The sequence below is a fragment of the Uranotaenia lowii genome, chromosome 3, assembly GCF_029784155.1.
Source record: "Uranotaenia lowii strain MFRU-FL chromosome 3, ASM2978415v1, whole genome shotgun sequence".
In the NCBI taxonomy this organism is placed as follows: domain Eukaryota; kingdom Metazoa; phylum Arthropoda; class Insecta; order Diptera; family Culicidae; genus Uranotaenia; species Uranotaenia lowii.
The window spans coordinates 193,177,653-193,201,441 of record NC_073693.1 but is presented as its reverse complement, the minus strand read 5'-3'; the positions used below and the strand labels follow the sequence as shown (position 1 = coordinate 193,201,441).

The 23,789-nt window shown below is 34.9% G+C and overlaps 1 protein-coding gene across 7 annotated transcripts in view; it reads right to left on the bottom strand.

Annotated features, from left to right (window-relative positions):
* LOC129757752 (protein eva-1) overlaps nt 1-23,789 on the bottom strand; it is a 672,047-nt gene that overhangs the window by 231,049 nt on the left and 417,209 nt on the right. For all 7 annotated transcript variants that reach the window (XM_055755046.1, XM_055755051.1, XM_055755047.1 and 4 more), the window contains one exon: nt 7,456-7,578. In XM_055755046.1, the coding sequence (XP_055611021.1) occupies nt 7,456-7,578 (123 nt within the window). The remainder of the gene's footprint in view (nt 1-7,455; nt 7,579-23,789) is intronic.

Below are 23,789 nucleotides of genomic sequence, written 5' to 3'. Positions count from 1 at the left end.
TATAAGCATTGCATACTTTAAGGCGCAATTTTCTTGTTTTTGGATGAATGCAGTATTTTGAGTCCATTATAACAGATAAATATTGGATGAACATTTCTATTCACGTAGAAAAATATATTTTTTTGACTCAAGGGATCAATCAAACCCATCGGATACATTTTGCAAAACTTTTTCCTAAAAAAAACAAGAGTTTACAAGTGTTTTCAAAATATTGCCTCATGAAGTTCATATTATACTCTTATATTTTATCATATTTTTGTCATGTGAGAAACAAAAAGACAAGACTGAACTGAACGCCAAGGAATGAGTTAACAAAATGTGACTTGGAGATATTTTTTCATCACTTTCATTACTATTACATGGAAAAAATTTTACAAACTTATTAGTTTTAATATATCAATTGTATAACATGAATTTCATATTGCCATATTTTTTAAGCAATGATAAATTCTCATTTTTTTCCAAAAAAGGTTTCCAAAAATGTTCTGAATGGGATCAATTGACCCCTGGATCGTGATCATCGCATAGTACGAAATTATTTATATTTACCCAATAACTAATATCAATCAATTTAAACAAATACTCAAAAAATTAATTTTGTCAAACAATCATAAAAAAGTGTCTACAAATATGCAATGTCTACAGGGTAGCCACTCAACTTCAATATTTCATATCCCGCATTTTCCCGATTTCTTCCCGCATGGTCGCACGAAAATTCCCAATTTTCATTAACGAAAAACATACGTCTCAAAAGTTCTATTTTCTAATTTTGATGAACGATTTAATCATATTTTTTTTAACAAAACCCAAATCATGACATTTTTAAAAAGATTTCAAATATTACTTCACTGCGCATTTTTATGTCTCGCTATCAAGAAACCAATTTTAAAATCAATAATAACTTTTGGAAAATGCCTAAGTTCAATGAGAAAATGTGCAAAGTTTGGAACTCAACAAAATTGGTACCGATTTTGGTATTTCATGAATTTTTGAAAGAAGTGATGATGTTAGAGAAAATAAGTAATCTACCATCTGAAGCTTACTGCTTTTTCAAGAATAGAGCTGCTCTGTATTTAGAGATGAATATGTTCAAAAGGTACGTAATGTAGTAAACCTCATTTTGATTGAATGGCACATTTCAAAAACAAAACAGCCGCAAATAAGTAAATTCAAGTCTCAACGATGGTAATATTTCAATATCGTGTTGTAAGCAATCATTGTTTATTTCAGGACCCTCGTTTCAATTTATTTCATAAACGTTGTAAAACCAAAAGCTTTTCAAGAAAATAGATTGGTTTTCAAGACGTTTATTCAGTTTAAAAACTAGTTTGAATTCACTGTGATATTATAGGTCACAAATTACCTGATAGATTCTCGTTAGTTTCATCCAACTGAAATTTACATTTCTTACTCCTTAATATTTCATCTGAATATATTTGCTGAGTTTTCATTTCATACCGGAAGACAAATAGTCGGAATTCGATTTTTTTTCGATAAACTTCAGTTGAATGTACAAATCATTCCTACAAGATACAACATTTATGAATTGTATGGATCAGAATCAGTTATTTACGTCAATCACATTTGCCTTTTTGGTTTTGTATATGAAATTAACCTTATTTGAAAAAGAAAGAAGATGAAAGTTAAACGGTAGTTGAAATATTAAGGACCGTAAAGAAACACAAACGGAAAAGTCTTATCGATCTCGTTAATAACTGGCCTACAATTAAAACATTTTTGAATTGCTCGAAGTATCGAGTTTAATTTTTGCAATATGGTTGGAGTGTCAATTTCCCAATTTTGCAGAATTCATGGAGCATTGGAGGCACTAAAATATATTAACTGTACAGCTGAGCCGAAAATTCCCGATTTCTTGGAGAAATTCCCGACTTTTTCCGTTATTTTCCCGATAGATTTTAAATCCCGGGGTTTTCCCGCAATCCGCGATTGCGTGGCCCCTGTGACTATAAGATTTTAGACAAATTTCAAAACTCACTTTTTCTGACACTTTTAAACTGTGAAATGGGAACTAACATGGCCAAAAATTGTCAATGGACCTTTTATTTTAAGATTTTGTTTGATCAAGTAAAGTCTTCTTTAACTTTAAAAATATCACTATTTTTTCATCCCTCTAAAATGCTTCTAATTCATCAACGGAATTAAGTATCGTTCTGATTTTTGGAGCCTATGAACTTGAAATTACAAGCTGCCAGAAAACGCATGTAACAGAGCGGTTTGAAGTTATTTTTCTGGAGAGATATGATCAAAATAAGACAATCTGATCAAGACTCCCATTCTTCCTTTCAGAAATCAGGGAAACGGTCATTGATTAAGTAACCTGAAAGCATTGCAGGACACAAAACGCTGCACTGTGTGGCGCAATCAGCAGATTTTTTTAAGTTCAGATCAGATTAGATCAGATCAAATCAGGTTTTTCAAAAAAAATACATTTTTGTGCATTTTGTGCACACAAGGCTTTCACTATACCGATCTTCAAGCTACTGCGCATTTTTTGTTGCTTATCATTTGAAATGGGCATAGTTTTCTGTGTCATTCATTAGGCTGGAACAAATTTGAAATCCTTCTTTTGTCACTTGGAGTTGAAACATGACAAGGGGGGATGGTAAAAAATGATCAAAATTTTCAATAAATCGGAACAAATTGAAAAAAAGCTTGCATGCAACAAACTTGCATTCAATCCACAGTTTACAAAATAAAAAAAACGGATTAGTTTAGATCGAAAATTTGAAAAATCTCTAATACAAAAGATTCTACAATTTTCATTGTCAACAGTTCGTTTTTCGCTCGTTCAAATATTTGAATTTTCGAAGAATTAATCAAAATTTTCAATAAAATACTTTTAACCCTTTTTTATTTCCCCATCTGGAATTTAATCGAAGGGCGGGGAGAGGGTTGACAAAAGGACAATTTTACATTTGTTTCGGCTTTACTCCTGAAGTCAAATTAAATTCCGACAAAAGGGCGTTGCTTGACTATCTTACTTAGAACACACCATCTATTAAGTGTTTATCATTTTGTCAACTTTCCAAGTTTGAAAGCCTGAATTCAATCATACTGTTCGATAACACCATGCTAGCGGACTGTAAAAGACTAGCTTTTTGTTCTTCGAGTGGAATCACTATCACTCCACTTAACTATAGTACACTTTCCCACTCTGGGGGAACAACTTTTTTTTCTCCCGATACTGGAGTTTCGGATCGATTAAAAATTCGCGTAGGGTAAATGATCTTGAGCGGAACTAGTCAAAATCTGATCTTGAGCGAAACCATTTATTTTTCCTAAAATCTAGGCAATGATTGTTTATTAATCTTACCAATTTGTTGAAAAAAAACTTTTTCAAGATCTTTTCATACAAGTATTGACATTTTTGCTAAAATTTATTAACTGAAATAATGTTATTAGAAGATTTAAAAACATATGCATTTCTGCTGCAATTTTCATCAATCTACGCTGACTTTGAACGTCAATTTATGTCATCCTTAGCCGTTGTTAACTGATTCTCAATGAATAAAATGGTAGAAAAATTCATAAAAAAGCATTATTCGGGTTTTTGTAACAAGTTTTCCATCAGAATATTAATTAATAGCATAGTTTTTAAAAGTAAAATATGATCTTGAGTGGAACCACTAGCTTCCGGAATAAACCGCAAGGTGCGCTGCCTTATGCCTAATGTCTCACACGCAGTTTTTTTACCCCTGAATGTATGTAGTAACTTTGTATATTTCTTATTATATCAGCTTTAGGGAAAAAAGATGTAAAATTAAGTTCGAATAGAACAAAAACTAATTAATTGGTGTCACAGCTGCAGCGTACTAAACTAGGCACACAAAAAGTTTAATTTTTGGGGTACAAGAAATGTGTTTTTGAATCTTTCTTTCAGAGAGACGACGAGAAGGAGGAGAAAGGCTTTTATACATATTTTTGGCATAATTCGAGAACTAATGGAGCCAATAAAGTTAAGTCATTATTTCAGAATAAGAACAATCTTCATTGCCATTACTATTCGTACTTCATGAAGTATTTTTCATATAAAGAGATTGTTTTAGATGTCCACATTCCAATTGAAAACGATAAACTATCAAATAAACAAAAATTCAAATTGTTTTTTACACACATTCCTTCAGTTTTACAAAGTGTAGCAAAGCACACCGGGTTAGCTATTTTATAATACTCCACGATTCAATTGGTGGCCTGGTATTGGAATCCTATCCGATTCCCTTGTGCTAAATAATTAATGTTTCCATAAATTTTGAATATAAATAAATATTAACGTGATTCATAAGAAACTGGAGTTTATTATAAACTTTATTCTATGAATAAGTTGCTTAGAGCAAGGTTGCCAAAATCAGAGTAAAATCTGTTATTTCACAGAATTTTTAGGAAACTTTTATCACAGCATCTATTTCACAGAACACGATATTTTGAAATATTTACAGATTTCACAGATTTTTTAAAATTTCGAATGGATTTCCATAATTATAATTTTTTTGGTCAATATAAAATGAAGGTTTCTTACTTTGAATTAGAAAAATATCAAAAAAATTTCAACGTTAACTGATTTTTCCCAACTAAAATATAAATGAAAAAGTATGAAAAGATTTTCAACGTAAACTTCCCAACTAAAATATAAAAATTTATCATGAATTTCCAATAAAACTAAAGGAGTTAAGGGATTAGGGAATAAAAAAAAATCAGATTTTTTCTCAAAAACGTTGATTTACAGCAATGTACAGTTTTTGTTGCCAAATCTGTAATTTAAGGCATCTTCTTTTGTATTACTTAGTTATTATTATTATTATTATTATTAGTTGTTCGGGCAGTATGATCCTAAACACACACATTCAAAAAATCAATCAAATATACTAACGAATTTAATTTGTTTAGATTAAAAAAAACTAAAACTTGAGTTTTGAGAATCGATTATTTCAAAATAGGATACAGTGAATCGAAGTGAAAATTGGACTTTTTTAAGCAAGAAATTCATTTGAACGGATATTTGAGAACAGCTTTGGAACGCTAAGTTTCATTTTTTAACGTAAAAACATTAATTTTTGAATTTTAAAATCTTCAAAGATGAAATTTAATTGATGTTTTCACAGTTACACAAGTATTAGGAATAAGAGCTATTAAAGATGTTGACAGAAGAAAATGGTTCCGCTCAAGATCATATTTTAGTTCCGCTCAAGATCAGCGTGAATTCTTACTTCAGTAAAACAGCTCTAGAGTTATTAGGTTTTACTCTAAAATATTCTAAAAATCATCATTAGAAAGCAGAAACCAAGATCTATCCGCTGATCTGAAATTTTTTTTGTTCGAATATAACCCATAGCCATACCGCTTGATCAACTGTTCCGAGTTGCGTCGAATTGAGCCAATTAGTTCCGCTCAAGATCATTTGCCCTACCTTAAAAATATTTATAGAAAATGATACCGGAAAATATTGGATCCCAATTTTCACATAAAGAATAGAAAGATGTACACACACAGGATCTTAATGAAACTTGATGTTTCCTCGAAAAGTTTCCTTTTTACGTAACTCTAAGCGTACAACTTTCGAGGATATGATGGCTAGCATCTTACAAATGCTTGAATCACCAACCCACAGTACGTGTGCTATGTATGCCGTGAAACAATTTAATTAGGCAAATATCTGCATTGCTTGTTGGAAAGGATGAAGAATAAAATAATTTTGTTTATTTTCCATCGAATTCATTTAAATGTATTTTTTCAAATCAATACAGTGCACTGCAGTGGTTGTAAATGTTTTAAAATTTTTTGTCATAATTATTTAAAATTCTCAGTTGGAATTAGCGATTTTCGTTAAGATAAGCAATTTGCTTTGGGAATACCGATACTGCAAACTTTTATAACAGAACAATTTATTCATCGCTCACGGTGTTCTTCGTATTTAAATTTAAAAAAAACCGAAAGTACACAAAAGTTGTTTGTGATGAGCTTGAAAAAGTTCAACTTGCTAGGCATTTGGAAATCTTATTTATGAGACACTTTTGCCATTCAGAGATGTTGGCTGAAGTGTGGAAAAAAGGATAAAAATGGTCCTGTCGTTGAAAATTAATGACACCAAATCTTTTTTCCGTTTTTTTTGCGGAGGCTGCGGGACTTCGGTTTTCCCCTCTTTTGCGAGAAAATCTCCACAGTCTGCATCGCGACGTTCGCCAATTTTTTCTTCTTTCTCGCTTGAACTTTGACTCGCAGAACGGCGAACATTTATATCGGGAAATGATTGCTTGATGGATATAATGAATGTGTGCTCAATATTTTATGACGCTGCTGCTGGCTGGAGAAATGAGCTCCTTTAACGAACATATGTGCGTCGTTGACTGAAGAGCTCGATATTGAAGCCGCAGAGGAAATTATTTAATTGATTGCCGGATGTTAATAATATCCGTCATTATCTGAGATTATCTTATCATTTCGCCAATCTGTGTGATTTGATACTGTGCCTTATGGCTGGAGAAGTTTTTGGCTTATGAATCACCGTTTGATGATCATCAAATTACTGAACTGATAAATCAGACGATTGTTTTGCATGTGATAATGATTCACAAGAATTATGTTTTATAAATTGGAAAATAATCAATTGAAACCAAACAAATTGTTTTCGTAGCAACTTGTTAGTTTGCGTAAAAAACAATCCTAACCATACCATTGAATTGAAAATGCACTTTTAGCAATGCTCTACGGCACTGTCTATGACAAACAATACGTTTAGAGAAAATATTCATTTTGTGCTAATTGAATGCAATAAAACGTGCAACTAACCTCAATACACTTCGAAGGAAGTAGAATCCTTTTATTGTGGCAAACAGGAGAAACCACTTTATAAAACCATGCATTCAAAAACTCACAAGACATTGTCTCTCAGTTCGGATTGAAAGTTATTCTACGAGGTATGCACAATTGCAATTAATTTCGTTGAAAGAATCTCTCGAATCCCCCATGTCGGAATGAACCAAACGGGATTGACCACTGTAGAGGATATTTTTTCAACATATGTCAAGTTTATTATATTAAGACAGAATTCTTGAGTTGAGCTCTGGAGAGCGTTCGCACTTTGGGGATAAGGAACTGTTCTAGACTGAATGTAGAAAACAAGCTGTGCATTGTGTACAAGAAAAAAAGGTGAGCTAATGTATTCCCTAAATGTGACTGCTGATATTTAATATAAAAGCAAAAAGCTTGGACAACTTTACTGTGAAATAAATGTGTACATCTTATAAATTTAGGCAAAACTTTCATTGGCTATTATGAAAACTCTCATTTTGTATAACGCCTGAATGTAGGCAAATGATATTTTTAAATAATTGAAAAAAAAATTGAATATTTGGAAAATAGCAAAAATTCAACAGATGTTAAATCCCCAGCTTTTTCACCCGTGAATGGATTAGATATTTATTCAAAAACGTTTCTTACCTCCACTTTGGCCGTACTGGGCCACCTCAATCGATATGCTCGTCCCCCGGGGACAGCCCAATGTGACCAGCTCCCGCTCACACCCGGCCCGTTGATATGTTCGCAGAGTTCCCGCCAGGAGTGCTAAAAAGAGAAGAGAAAATGTCCTTTTTTAGTACCAGGCGTCACATTAATTTGACTCGACCGACACATTGGCTGACGATGAAATATTAATTCTATTGCTCTGCTTCCACATTTTGTTATGGCCATATCGAGGCGGAGAAAGTTTGAATCTCTGATGACTCCCTGCCCTCATGTTGTGGCCATTGGCTTCGAAATGACGAAAACAACGGAAGAAAACGGCTGAAATCATCGAAAGTGGAAGTGACCTATGATGGTATGGTATGTGGGGTGAATATATGTATGGACGAAAAAAAAATCCATCGCTCCAGGACGAGATTTCCGCTATAAATCTCCGTTTCACATTATCACATAATTTATGATTATCACACGTAGTGTAGTGAAAACGCCTATGGTCCAGGCAGCGTTCACTATATTTATTGCCACCGTTTATCATATTCTTCCTGTCTTGCAATTAGGCACACAAATTAGCGGAATAAAGATTTATGCGGCGCTGACAGAGCCACCAGGCAGCGTTCGGCTTACTGGACCAGCAATGTAAAAAGGACATGGTCTGGTCACGGCAGCTGGAGACTTCTTCCTGCTTGCTGCTCTCCCACGCTAGATCCGCTGAATTATGGTAAGCAACTAGCGTGACGTTTAATCTAAAATTTTTATCGCACCCCAGTTGTGCTACCAATTTTCGGGAAAAAAATTAAGGAAGGTGTTGAAACATGCATTACAAAGTTGAGTCGTTTGATGATTAAGCAATTTTAAAATTTATCTTTTTTCTTAAAACATAGTTGCTTATAGGTAACTTCATTCAGTGTACAAGGGAAAACCCCTGTAGAATGTTTATAATTCGTGCTTTTGCATTCTAGTATTCTTCTTTTTATTTGCTGTTTCAAGGCTAAGCTTAGCGAAAATCAACACATCCCATAAATCACATATGTGAAAGCTAGATAGGTATCTAAAATCTTTGTTTATAATATGGATTTCAAATAACAAGACAACGTGGGTGTCCCCTACATTTGATGTGCAGGAGATGTTGACAGTTTAAGGATTGAAAGGATAAACATGAACATGAAAGTTGAAAGGATGTACATTAGACTGCCCCAAATTTGTATGGGAAATTTAAAACCTGTGAAATGTTATACGCTGCAGGCTAAAATTGATCCTGGGCCTAGTACAAGATCTCATGCCAAATTTGGGCCAGACCGGAAGGTCAGGGGTCGCTCAACGAGCCTGAAGTTTGTATGGGATTTTGAGACATTTTGTTCTAGAGGAACATGAAAAACCAGTTTTTCAATTACTTTTGTCTCCTTCGACCGATTTCTTTCAAAAATGGGTTTTCTTGAAGCCTAAATTATGACAAATATTTCATCAGAAGGTTGCATTTCAATTAAAGTTAAGAAAAAAAAGGTATTAAGCTTCAAAAATTGGCTAACTTTTTAAAGGGTGACATTCATCACTATTTTAATGAGGCGACTAAATGTCCGACCAGTACACTCAATGTGAAATGCATGCCGTTTCGTCAAATAATGACTGATTTTAACCATTGTTGTTGCGCTCGATTGCAATTTTTAATGTTTTTCTAATATTTGAGTTTGGATGATATTCACCTGATATTTCGGAAAGAAGTAAGGGTGGAAAAAAATTCTTGACAATTTAAAAAAAAATTACATAACCACAGGGGCTTAGAAACATGACTGGAAGATTTGTGATGCCAATAAAAAAAACAGTTTTTCATCAATAACTTTGGTTCCCGCCAGTTCTTTTAAAAACAATTTTTCTAAAAGCTTAAATTATGAAAAATATTTCATCCCAAGACTGCATTTCAATAAGAGTTAAGATAAAAAAAGTTATTAGGCTTCAAAAATGGGCTAACCTTTTTACGGTGGTATTCAACTGGTTTTTCATGTTTCTTCCGAGCACAATGGGTGGTATGAAAAAAACTTAGTAATTGCTTTTGCTAAACTGAATCGAGCAGTCGAGCAGTCGCTTAAAGCAATTGCTTCGGTTGTTATGAATAAAGTTTTTTTTGACAGCTGTTTTCTCAGTCAGGAGCTTTTACTTTTAGAACAAGCTAGTTTGGTATGAATAAAGCTCAAATCTGAAGCAATTGCTCGACAAATCTCATAGCAATAGCTTTATTTTCTAAGCATGCTCGGTAGCAGACTTTTCCAATAAAAAATTCTTTAGCAATGTCATGAATTTATTAAATTAGCAATATTACACTTCAATACAATTCAAAAAGGCATTTTCAACATGGATAAAGAAAAGTCGGAGTGATAATCCAGCTTTTTTTTTTTCATATTCCTGTCGTTGTATGAAATGATTCGTCTAAGATGAAACTAAACAAATCAATCAGTAAATATTCTAAATTAAAAATTCCGGCTATAGTGGAAAAAGTCCCAATCGGCTTGAAGTTGGAAGAAAATTGTAATAATTTAAAACATAATTCAGACTTCCATATCTATATGATTTTTTTTATAATTCTAAGATTTAAAAAAAAATTAAATTAAGATGCGCGCCTATTGCCTATTTTTTATACATCGGATTATCCCGATCCGAATACGTGTGGTAGAGCTATGATAAATATTAAAGTTAGGCCATTTGTTGTTTGACTATATTCGAATATGTATTCATTTTTCTTTAAACATCAACATACGAGCACGCATTAACAAAAAAATCCGGTCGTTCTTACACCCACCACCCGCTTCGTCGACTTCAAGGCTACTTTAGCCGTACTTTTCAATTTTTGATCGTCTTCTTTCATTTTACTTTAGAAAACTTCAGATTCTGCTGGTTGGATAGCTCTATTTTTCGAAGCAAAAGCTATGTTCTAAGACTTTAGTACACATCCGCTAAGCAAATGTTTATTCATACCAAACTAAGCAAATGCTTTGGACTTTTGCTTTGATTGATTTCGAGCTAAGTAAAAGCTACTGAAGCAATTGCTAAACCTTATTCATACCACTAAATGTCTCAAAATCCCATTCAAACTTCAGGCTCGTTGAGCGACCCCTTACCGTGATCCGATCCGTCCCAAATTTGGCATGAGATCTTGTACTAGGACTAGAATAAATTTTAACCTGCAGCGCATAACATTTCACAGGTTTTGAATTTCCCATACAAATTTGGGGCAGTCTATTGTTCATAATTCCGCCTTAGGGCGGGGTTATATTTCATCTTTTCAACCTAATTCAGGATCTTTTTTTTTCTCAAAAAATCTATTAAGAATGGTTGTTACTCTCAGATCCAACGGCCAACATTTTTTTTTAGATCGAAAAACACATGGACCAACGCTTTATGATGCCAATAAAATAATAATTTCTCGAAAAAAAGGTCCTTTTACATTTTTCTCACGTTTTTGTTATATTAGCTGTAGCTTTCCTTTGATAGAGAATGAAGGTGAATCTTTTTATATACATTTTTTTTTTCGTCCAGTCATGTTCCTAAGCCCCTGTGGTTATGCAATTTTCCCGTTTGATTGATTAACGTTCCGCTTTTATGACTACCCCTTTTCTGATTCCGTTTCAAATTGAACTAAACAAAAAACCTAATGTAAAAAATTTCCAATTTCTGGCATTATTGGAGATTATTTTTTAGTTTATTAATATAATTAATATTCAAGACCTTCAGATGGTTCTTCCGCAGTTTCCGACCGAGATGTGTAACGTCAGGGTGCAAGATTTTTTTAAGCACGTATCCGGGACATTTTATATAAAAACCTAGCAAAATCCGGGCATTTGATTTCAAAATTGACGACCGAAAGTCAAACCCAGAAATGGTTTTAACGAGACGAGAGCAACATTAGGTCGATTCACGCACTGCCCGACCTCACTGTTTTTGACATTTCGCGGTTCCTGTTTTGATTCCTCATTTTCCAATTGTTCACGCTGAGGAAGCAAAGCTGATGACAGTTGGTGATGATGTAGACGGTACAGATGTTTCATCATCACACTGTAAAGCAAACCTACTCAAACTGTGGTTAACATTAACACTGCAGTGTTGGCAGATAAGAATGAGTAGATTTATCGGAATACTTATTGAGAAATGAGTACTTACTCGGTTAGGGAACATGAGAAGTGGAAAGCGTAAAATAGCTATCGCTAATGTAATGAGTACAATGATAGTAACTAGACGAACGAAACTATTCCACCACTGAAACCAGCGTTTTCAACAGGTTGTGGGCCCAGCTACGTCTGGATATTGAAAGAAAGTTAGTTCGAGAGGGGTACTTTCAGTATACAACGAACTTGCAGTTAGCAAGTGGAGCAGAAAGCTGCCAAAGGGACCAGCTAACGCCGAGACGAGCCAACCTAGAGTTACCAGCTAGCGGAGATGGACCAGCAAGGGCAGAGGCTAGGCAGCCAAAAGTCTACGGCCAGCCAGGAGATACCATCGGAGATGGAGGATTAGCCCGATACGAAGGTTGGAGAAAGCTGCTTGTCGAACGAGTACCTACTCTCATGATGTGGAGCTACGCTGCAGCCAGCACTCTTGAGCTGATCCAAGCCTGCAGTAAGATTTTTTTATGGCTTTAGGTGTTTAAGGCGACGGTTGCCCAGCAAACATAACATCGCATTAGAAATGTCAGCTCAACTCGTTAACAATGTTAATGCGAATCGTAATTCCTACCAAACCAAGTAAATGATCGTAAAAATTATTAGTTAAAGTCTACCAACTCGTATATGACAAAAGTCCGCCATGTTTGCAAATTTGTCTCCCGCGTGCGGAATTCAAATGAGAAAACAACCTTGTTGTTCTCTTTGCGATTAGCAGTGCAACCAGATTTCTAAAAATCAGATAGTCCATTTGAATAAACTGGCCAATGAGAGAAGCAGCAATTATTGTCGCTGGCAACGATTTGTATGCATTGAGAGCAAAACTTGCGCTCTCTCGAATACTTTCAGAATGTACGGTAAAAGGTGTTGTATATCGTCCAATTTTTACAACTCTTATCGCTTAAGCCAGAAGTTAAAAATATGTATGTATATTGCCTCCACTTTAGTACGTAAATGCTGTTTTTTCGAGTTATATAAGATGACTTTATAATGTATATGAAACATATAGCAAAGTTTGTTGAGAAATATACCTACAAAAATGTTTGCAAACTATAGTTGACAGCAACTTAAGCAACGCATCAGACCCAGATTGGACTCATGTTACTGAAAGTTGCTCTCCGGCTTTTTAAGCGGTCGAAACGTTGAAGCAGTGGAACGAAAAACCATGAAGCTGCAAGTCGAGAAGATTATTCTCGTGTTTGGTAGCTGCGCTGCGCTTAGCATCCCTAGTAACAATTTTAGCTTTGTTATGTTCAACAAAATTTCGTTAGGACTGTAGCATTAATCTTCCAAAAAAAGCTAAAACACATTCTATAACTTCACATAAAACCAAAATCAGGCCATTTGGCCCTATCCTAGAAACGCCATCATGACCAATCATTGTTGGTCATCAATGTTGGTCACCAAAGCTTTAAAAAAGCTATTATTAAAAATGTAAGTATTTTTTGTTTTTTTTTTTTTTTTTTGATTCTGTGAATTCTTGGAGTATTTTTTTCAGCAAACAATGATGGTTGATTAATGATAATTGCATTATTAAGATATAATCTGGTAAAACTAATAGCCAAAACAATGTTTTGACCATATTATGAGAATCTTTTCTTCTGCCAGTCAAGATTTTAGGTAAAATGTGTATGAAATAGTATCTTCAAATAAATGCGCCTCGTCAAATCTGATGGTCTATCACGAAGGAAATGATGGAAAATAGGCCTTAAAACAATATTTTCAAATACTCGCATTGTGAATTAATCAATATGAATATGACGTCATTTTGTGCCTTCGATTTTGCAACCAACATGGCGTTAGTCAATTCAATGCTTAATAGCTTCTTTATGGTCAGATAAATGGTTAACTAGTTTTATAATGGTTTTGTGAGAGCCATATGAAAAGTTAAAATTTGACGTTTTTCTCGCAAGCCAACCAACTACACGCTTAGCATGAGTTCCTCATTTCTGAGTTGTTAATCATTAGTACAGTGAATGAGGATAGACTTTTTGAATGAAAAGGGATTGGTTGTGAATGACCCGTGGAATAAACCATGAGTTGAAGTCGAATTTCGTCGTCTGATGCCATCATAAAATCTAAGATGACGGCTTCCGCTGAACTTTAAAATGTTGTAAATGACTTAAATTCACATGAAACCCCAACATAATTGGCATGAAAGGGCTAAACGAGTAGAAGTCAAATTTTTTTATCTGACGTCATCTTAAAATCCAAGATGGCGGCATCCGCTCAACTTTAAATGCTGTAAATGACAAAAAGTCGCATTAACCCTCATCCGCATTGGAGTGTCATTTTGACACTATTGTAAGTTTGAAGGCTTGTAACTTTTTTCAGAAGCTTCAAAATACAAAAATTTCATCGGGGACCCAAATGAATTCATAAGTTCTTTAATATTCTATCTTTACTTTTTTTTAAGGACGAACCCTGGAAGCCTGGACAAAAAAACTCCCTTTTCCGACTTAGAGTGTCATTTTGACACTCCAAAAGTAAAATCTATCTAAGTCGTTTGAATTATTATGAATTTCATATAAATCTTATATCAATAGAAACCTTTTAATGTCAGTAAAATATGTTTAGAACATTATATATAGCTTATACTTCTAGTTTTCTCGTTATTAAGCATGAAAGAAAAAAATCCGAAAAAACATGCCTCAGGAAAACTGTTGTAGTTCATATATAACACGTCCAAAAAAATATTTTTCTTATGCATATGAATGCTGAAATTAATGTCTACATCATGAAGCGAAGAAATATTTTTTTAAATTTTTTTTAATGAAATGGTCGCAAAAAGTTCAAAAAAGTGGTCGGAAAAACCTACTTTTCATTCGATTGCTAGTAAATACTGTTTGAGCGATGGTAGAGTTTTTGAAAAAAGTTTTTGAAAGAATATGACCGGCATATAACGAGCTGCACAAAAAAAATCATAATAAAACCTGCAAACGCTAGATAGCTTATTCTCTGTTACTTGGGAAGAAAGACATCGAAACCCGGACCAGAAAAGCCCGATTTGCATTTGCGAGTCTCCGGAACATTTGGCGCTCACTTCAGTTATCTCTACGAACGGAAATTCGAATCGTCAAAACGTCAAATCCGTATTGGTGTACGGAAGCGAAACTTGGTGCACATATGCGGTAACGACGCGAAAACTTCAAGTATTTTTGAACCGCTGCCTGCGGAATACCATCCGCGCTTGGTGGCCTGGCAACTGGATCTCAAATGAGGAACTGCATCGTCGGTGTTATTAAAGGGCGCTTGAAATCGAGATTCGGGAACGTAAGTGGAAATGGATTGGGCATTCTCTGAATGGAATCTAGTGACACATTGAAGAAGAGGCAGACCCAGACACTCGTGGCGGCGAAGCCTAGCCCCCGAAATACGAACAAGAGTCTTGACTGGGACCAAGTGAAAACGCTGGCTCCGGATCGTCAACATTGAAGGTCTTTTACCACGGCCTTATGCACTGGAGGATCGGCGCAGAAACATTAAGTAAGTAAGGTAATCTTTTCGAAAAGTTCGAACAATTTTAAGATGGTGTTGCTAAGCACACCGCGTCATCTAGTATTAAATAAATTATATCAGGTAAATAAACAAAATGAAGGTAGAAACTGATCTTGGTTATCAACTTTTGTTACCGATTGTAACTCTTTCTAACAGAACCCATCAGCAGGTAAATGTCTCTTGTGTTGTCGTCACAATTTATTTCAGAAACTTTTTTTACGTTCTCCTTGTTATTCGATCCAAAATCAGCTATATCATATGGTTTTATATCAACGTAAACTCTGGCGCGTACGTACGTAGGTATCATACCCAAGTTTTCCAAAAGACGAGGCGCTATTTGTTTTCAATGGAAAGACCTAATCGATAGAAATCAAAACGCTCGCGAAAATGCAATGTAAACACTCTATCAAGTTTCCATGAACGGATCAAGTGTCGGTAGGAAGAAAACAAAAAAAAATGAAGATTGATAAGAGAGAAAAAAAACGACGCTCTGAATTTATCATCAATCGTGCTGGTGGATATTTGTCTTGCGTTTTTTCTTCCTTCCATTTCTCAGATTTCCCCCACGGAGTGCCACGACCCACGATGTTTTTTTCCGGATGTTTTCCTTGGCTTGCAGCCTTCCAAGTGTTGAGCAACATGCGGTTCAATTCAAGCGAGGTGTTTTTCCTCGACTGAATTTAAATTTTCTTCTACTTTAGCGTTGAGTTATTTTTTTTTGCTTAGGTGAGATTCATAATTTTAGTCTAGGAGACTTTTACGTTACAATTGTTGAGTAAACGGATGCTAAAGATGGTGCTGTGAATTGTTTGAAAAATATACCTACTGCCACGAACAGGTGGTAGATTTATGTAACAAAATCTGAACATGAACGGTTATTCAACAAGGCAAGGATTGTTTTTGCGCCACCTTTGATTTTCCAGCATTTACAGAATGCCTTAAAAATGAGAAAGTATAAAAAAGCTGCTTACACCAAAGATGATAGGTGGTGGACAGAAAACATCAGGTGATCAATAAAAAAAATTGGAGAAGAATCTCACAATTACCATCTGGAGCATAATGGCAACCAATGCCTGCAGAAATAATTTAAATAATTAATATTTCTTTTCGAAGTTATGTTGTTAAGTTCGAACTTATGATAAGTTGTTTGATACATTTTAGAATGAGAAAGTGCAAATGTCTACTTTTAGAATGGAACACGTTATTTCCGGACGCTACTCGAAGACAAATGTTGCTTTCGAACATTTGGTAGAAACATCAACAATGTTCCTGGAATTCATTTCGACGCCCAAGAAACAAATTAAATTGACGTAATTTTGACCGATGGAGGCCCACAGAGAATAGCGATGTTTGTGGTACACAGGATGTGTATCAGATCCATCATCGTTTGAGACGTATCGTTGGCCAACTTCCGGCCTGGCCGAGGTCAGAGCATGATGGCTGCGCGTTTTGGCTGTTGCGGTTTTCGTGTGTGTATGATCCGAGGAACAAGTACTACAAGTACCCACAGAAAATCATGAGCGAATCGGGATCGGGAGGGATGAGTGAGTGAGTGCCCACATCTTAGCCCGGGTAAATAGGATTGATTACTGAGCTAGGCCAACCGGAAGACCGGATCCCGTTGTTTATTGACCGTTCGGGACCAGGGCAAGCCAGGATGCACAATACGAAGGCCGTTGATGGTTCGTAGATTCCAGCCAAGTTTCACACAAAAGGCAACATTCGGACGAACCTCTCACGCCAAGGCACAACATCAAGAAGCTAGCAGCTTATGGTGATTTATTGCGAGGACTTGCGCTGTTTTCCATCCTCTCGCTCAATTCCCGCGAAACGTCCAGTTTTTATTTAAATTCAACGTTCAAGTCTTTGTTGCGGAACATGCTCTAAACTTTAAATTTCCGTCATGAAAACATCCATAACGTTTGAAATCCCAGACACTGAAACATCGATAACAAGAATGCAGTGTTAAATGAGAAATCTCTTATTCAAATGAACAAATCAGTTGTTCAAATTTGAAATGTTTTGATTCGATTTTATCAGCTGCCAATTACATCTTATGAATCATTTTTTGCAACCTGTAGCTCAGACATTATGGAAGAGGGGGGCGAGAGAGATTTCGGTATCTTGATAATACCAATAATATTAAATACATATTTCTAATTAGGGCAGCCGAGTTCGGGCGTTTTTTCCTGAAATCACAATTTCATGTTATACGAATTGGAATGAAATGTGAACCATTTTCCCGCACAAGTTAGCAACTGAGAATTCGAAAGTGGCTCCAGCAAAGTCACTCGGTTGCCGTTTAAAATTTCAACGCCTCTCATGTCCGCTAAGCCGATAATTAATTATGAATATTTCATCCGTTCGTCCTTTTGGGAGAAGCTGCGCCGGAAAAAAAACACCGTATCAACCCCCGCTCGGAAACGTAGAGGTCCTAATCCTATTTGAAAGCTTTCCACTTTTCCGTGTGTTTTTTGTTTTTCAATTTTACTTTGCACCTTCTTAGGGTGTTTTGGCCATTTTTTTCTCACTCTTTGCAGCAGCTTAGAGCAAATAAACAGCCAGTGAAAATGTATGGACGAAGCAAAAATTTTGGGGACCACCGAAAAGCAACAGAAAAAAATCCTCACACTACAAGGCGAGAATCGCAGAAGAACGCACGGAAGCCAACAACGTAATAAAAACTTTTTCCCGAAGAAACAACATGCAATCTGCCTTTTTTTCATCTTCCTCTCGGCAGAAGTTGAATTGAGTTTGGGAGGTTTTAGGATGTTTCTATTGAAAATCCCTATGCGTTTGTTTCGGGGATTCTCCATGATTTACGTAGATTTCTCGAGAAAGGATTTACGGAAACACATCAGAGGCTTATTGCGAACGGAAAATGAAGGCAACAAACACCTTTCTGCTGAGATCGAGGCTCGGCAGAAATCAGTTATCATCGAAACGGAAAATCTTCCGCAAACGTGTATTCATTCCATGTTTATACCTATATGACGAAACTTATAAGAAGCTAAATCAAATTTTTGAAGGATTTTTTTTGAATTGCTATTTTTTTCTAAAGTTGTGTAAAAATTGAGGGAAGATGTGAGGTGGTTTGATGCTTTCATGTCTTTTTCAATTTGAATACTTGACTTCAACATTTGCTGTGACTGGTAGGACACTATATGGAGTAGGTAACAGTCCTATACATATTTTCTAAAATCCATCTCAACCTTTAGGCGAAGTTAACAAAAATCGATATAAGACCAATCATTTTTTAACCCTCATTTTTCGCAGAATATTTCAAAACATGGGTAGTTACCTAACAATCCGTACTATGTAATGGAAACTGTTTAACTAGCAGTTTTCAAAAGCTATAACTAAGAGAAGTTTCTTATCATAAGAAAGCTGGAAATAGCCCAACTTTTTGAAAAAAATATCATTTTTGTAACCTTAGAAATCCTTGGTGCATGTGTTGTTCGATCTACAAAACTTACTGTCAGCTAGGTCTTAGAGTTACTATTCTGGATTGATTTTGCGAACAAAATGATTCCAAGTAAGGTAGAAGAGATAAAATATAAACTCCGTCTAAAAGCGGGGCTTGGGAAACGACAACTAATCGACAAATGTAGAGGCCCGTTTTAGACGCAATAATTTCGGATTTTTCCCGGCTCAATCCACAATATTCAATCCAATCCATCCAATCCAATCTATCCGAAAGCTCTATATTACTTAAAATATTTATGAATTTTTTAAACTGTGACCCAGAGATGGGTTTTGATGATTTTTTTTTAGAGAAATGAATCCAAATACGTTAAATGAAATTTCAGGGAATAGATTAGATGGGAATTGATCTTGAAAAATCATGAAAATATTATGATTAACATGGAAGAACGATTCCCTTCAACCCGATTGACTTCAGCACTCGACCTGTGTAACTTTCAGAGGTCAGATAGTCTCCTGTAGTAGAATGTTATTACACGGTCTCCGGGGAAGCGCAAGATGTGGGTTCAAGTCCTACCGGGAGACAATGTGAATTTTTTCGCATGTTTTTCAACACCAATTCTCATCTTTTTCCTGAAGTTTTAATTTACAAAGTTGGATTCATTTCTCCACAAAAGAAACATAATTTATGATTTTAATGTCTGATAACAATATTTTTTGGGCTTGTTTGATTGAATTAAAAATTCCTGGATTTTTGCCGAACTTGCCCGGATATTCCTTGGTTTTCGAATTGAAAATTTTAAATTCCAATGACCAGACTTTGCTACGTTTTTGAGTAAAATTTCCCGGATTTGTTCGTCCCGGATACTTTCAGAAAATAATCTGGAAAGCTTGACATTCTGTGACACTAGTTCTGCGAAATAAATTACGTAAAGTTATGAATTTCCCGGTTATTGAGGCTTGTGTTGTATCCTAGCATCCTGCACAAGCTAAGCCTTTAAAGGTTTATAAAGTTTTATTTTTTTAGTTGAGCCACCAGATGTCTCCAAGGGAGCCGGAGAGAACTGTCAAAAAGAATGTGCTACACGGATAAAAAAGTCTAGTAGTTGTTATAACAATTCGTATGGTTGCCTCTTCCATGCAAATGATTTTCAATTCAAAGTACCGTTTAACTTGATCAACATCGATATCTACGAACAAATCAGCGTTGCTGTAAAATTGCTTTGACTATCGAGGATTTCTCATCTGCTCATCGCTAACATGGCCAACATATGGCGGATTTGGCTATTTTATTCAGGACAACTTAAAGATTCTAAAATTTAGTTTTAGAATGTCACAAAAAAAGAAGATGGTGTAAGCTATTTTTGGGAGGACACACATCAGAAAGCGAAAATGTAAGTTTAATGTATTGTATAAGTAGAATTGTTCTACTAACAGTTATATTCAGATTCATCTGCTTGGACATATCGGTTGCAGCGCGCATACTTTGATCCCGGTAGGCCGAAGCAAAGGGAAAAGAACAAAATTCCCCAAAATGTCTGCAAATCAATTTTACCACGTAAGTTATTTGATATTTTTTGAATGTTCACAATGTTCTCCCGGTTAAAAAAATCAATTTTGATTTTGACATTTTTTTTTAAAATTTTGTTTCAGGTCCAGGATGGCATTTCCCACGCAAGTCTTAAAATTATCCTTCTGGAAACGGAGGAGCAGTAGCATTAATTGAGTGCATTGCATTGGTTTAAATAAAAACATATGATGTAATCTATGATTTAATAAAAAAAAACAAAAATTTAATTAAAATATAAAGGAAAAACAATGCATTTAACCGTTCGAATTAATTTTTATTAATATTTGGATCTAAAATTTCCCACGTTCATGGGGAGCAGTATTACGGTAAAAACAGCCATACGAGTGATTGACTTAAACTTCCTGTTGGATTCTTGAAGCGGATACGATCGCTAAATCAGCCATTTATTCATTTGTGGCAACGTATTGTCAGATTGTTGGCTTGATTTTATTTTCGGGTCAGAACCAAACAATCATATTTATGGTCATGTAGACGCGTAATATAACTGATAAATCTTTATATTTTTTTCCGTGCATGTAAACAAATGAAAAAAACAAAAATCTAGTTAGTTTTGAAGGGGTCATATTACTATTTGTCGAATTTCAAGCAAATGAGTGTTGAAGTTTCGTAACATATTCGTGATATACCAGTACCGTAAAACGGGGTTACATTGATCATCGGGGTAACTCTGATAAACGTTAATTTTTTCCACATAATTATCAATTACTAAGTCTCTAAAGTCATAATATCTCAAAACTTTTTTCTGCGTTTAAAAATATATAAGTTGAGTTTCAAATTGAGAAATACTTGGTTTATTCTTGAAAATTTCAAATGTAATTAAAAATGTAATTTAAAAATCTTGAAATAACTATTTTTCGAAGGCTCGCAACAAACACCCTTCCTAATAAAATCAAAACGTTTAGAAGCAAACAGGTTGATTTATGTGAGAGTCCAACTTTTTTTCTTAGTATATGTATAGTTTTGGTGTAGTTTTTGTTATATTTTAAGAAAAAAAAAATTATATTAAAAAAGGGACATTTTCCAAGAGTAAGCCAGTCTAGGACAAAAGGCTATAAATCCTATCAAATGGTAAAGTTGAAGGAAAAAAATTAAATGGGAACAGTGCGAGGGCCTAGGGGATTGCATGAAGGCAAAATTTCATTTTTTTTGTAGCTAAAATTTCAATGATAAAAAATAAGGCCACTTTATTTATGCAGCATCATTGTTCATCTTTCGATTTTAATTGTTGTTCGGCCTTAACCCATTGAGGACCGTGATGTTGTTTTTTGAATACCGCGTAGAAATCTAAACCAAGAAACACCGAAATTCAGCATTGTATATCTCAGAATTCACTGGACCAAAAATAACAAATTTAGTATCACCGAAAGTGGTTTGTTCAATTTTGTAGAGATTTATGATTTATTTTATATCATTTGAGTTTGTTCCGAACTGCCTTAGCAATAGATAAACTAGCATATGTAAATATTATGAAGATGTTTTGTATCCTTTATGATCAAGCAAACTCGTTAAAACCGTCAAAATAGAGACTGATCAATGTTACCCCAAATCATCAAATTGTAAACAAAGACGGAATCGATATTTAAATGACATTTAAAGTAGTCTAATAAATTCTGCAACCATGTTTTACGTTCATAGGAGTCCAGTACTAGTTTTAAAAATATTAAAAGAAACAGAAAAAAATAATTGAAAAATATTGAAAATAGTGATTAATCCTACCTCGTTTTATGGTAACACTTTTCTCATCAATACAAAGTATTCCAAATTTGTGTTTTTTTTTCAATTTTCGGTTAGCGATTTATTAGAGATCAATAATTTTTCTGAATCATTAAGCGGTTTCTACTAGCGATCGCTAACTTTGACCGAGTTAGCAATTCAATTAGCGTCGATAAGTTTTCAGTTATCGATACCAGTGATTGAAATCCTCACCAATTTTCTCATCAGAGGCATTCAAAATACACGCTTTGAGGCCTCGCATAGCTATACAGGAGACGATACATATACAATACACTGTATCAAAAAATTGTCCGTACAGCACGTACCTTGAAATCCAAACAATCAAAAAGTGCACTTTTTCAGTCAATAAAAATACTACAATAACATCATTCTTTGCAGAAACTAGTCCTTTTTGTAGATCAGTATTAAAAATGTTTATGAATTAAACCTTTAAAATAATCCAATTCATTTTGTATAGAAAGTCCCAAAAACGACGTCAAAAAATTGTCCATACACTGAGGTCTTTGTCAAATATTAGTCAAGTAAACAGTTATGTGTCAATTTGTCAAACGCAGAAACGTGAGTTGAATCTCAGCAAAGACAATTTCCAGTGGTCTGAGCGATTAATACGGTAAAATGAACTTTATTTAGCATAAACCAGTAGATTTCAACAATTTGTGGATTAAATTAACACGAAAATGTCTGCTCCTCACAAAAAAAAAATCCCGTTGACATCCGGAAACTGATTGTTGACCTGAAGAATGACGGTAAAAGGCCAACGGCCATGATCGTCGGTTCAGTATGTCAGAACTTTAAGAAGACTAACTCCCTGGAGACTAATCGTATAAGCTGATGTTTGGTTTGATCGTATTTTCGGGTCAGAACCGAACAATCATATTTATATTTTTGTAGACGCGTAATATGACTGATAAATCTATTTATTTTTCTCCGTGAATGAATGTCAAGTTTCCGGTGCCGTTTGCACTGAAGGCATACCACACCATTACATGGCCACCACCGTGCTTAACTGTCAGTCACAAATTCAGTATTTGGATTAGCCATAATCTTACATGTCCGTCAGACCCAAAAATATTAAATTAGCTTTCGTCAGTGAATATGACGTTCTGCCAGAACTCTCCCGGTTCCAGGACATACTTTTGAGCGTTTTCCAGCCGCTTTTTCCTATTTTTGCAGATATAAACGGCTTCTTCAGAGCAACACGACCTCGATATTTTTCTCATGAAGTATGTTCCGTACCGTTTGAGGATTAACCTGTATGTTTTCAAAATTCTTCAGGCTGTCTGCTAGTTTAGTGGCACTGATTTTAGGATTCTGACTGATTTCCCTGACAATGATGCGATGGTGACGATTCGTAAGCTTCAGTTTACGGCCTCTTCCTGGAGTGGTCTCCAAGGAGTTAGTCTTCTTAACGTTCTGAAGGACATGCTGAACCGACGATCGTTGCCGTTTTACTATACCTGCAATTTCGGACAAGCTTTTACCGTCATTCTTCAGGTCTGCAATTAGTTTCCGGATGTCAACGGGTATTTTTTTGTGAGGAGCAGAAATTTTCTTGTTAATTTTTGTGGATTTAATTAACAGGAAAATGTCTGCTTTTCACAAAGAAATACCCGTTGACATCCGGAAACACGAAAATCTTCTTATTTATGCTATATAAAGTTCATTGTACCGTATTTATCGCTCAGACCACTGGAAATTGTGTTTCCTGAGATTCAACTCACGTTTCTGAGTTTGACAGACTGACATATAACTGTTTACTTGACTAATATTTGACAAAGGCCTCAGGTGTACGGACAATTTTTTGACGTCGTTTTTGAGACTTTCTATACAAAATGAATTGGATTATTTTTAAGGTTTAATTCATAAACATTTTTAATACTGATCTACAAAAAGGACTAGTTTCTGCAAAGAATGATATT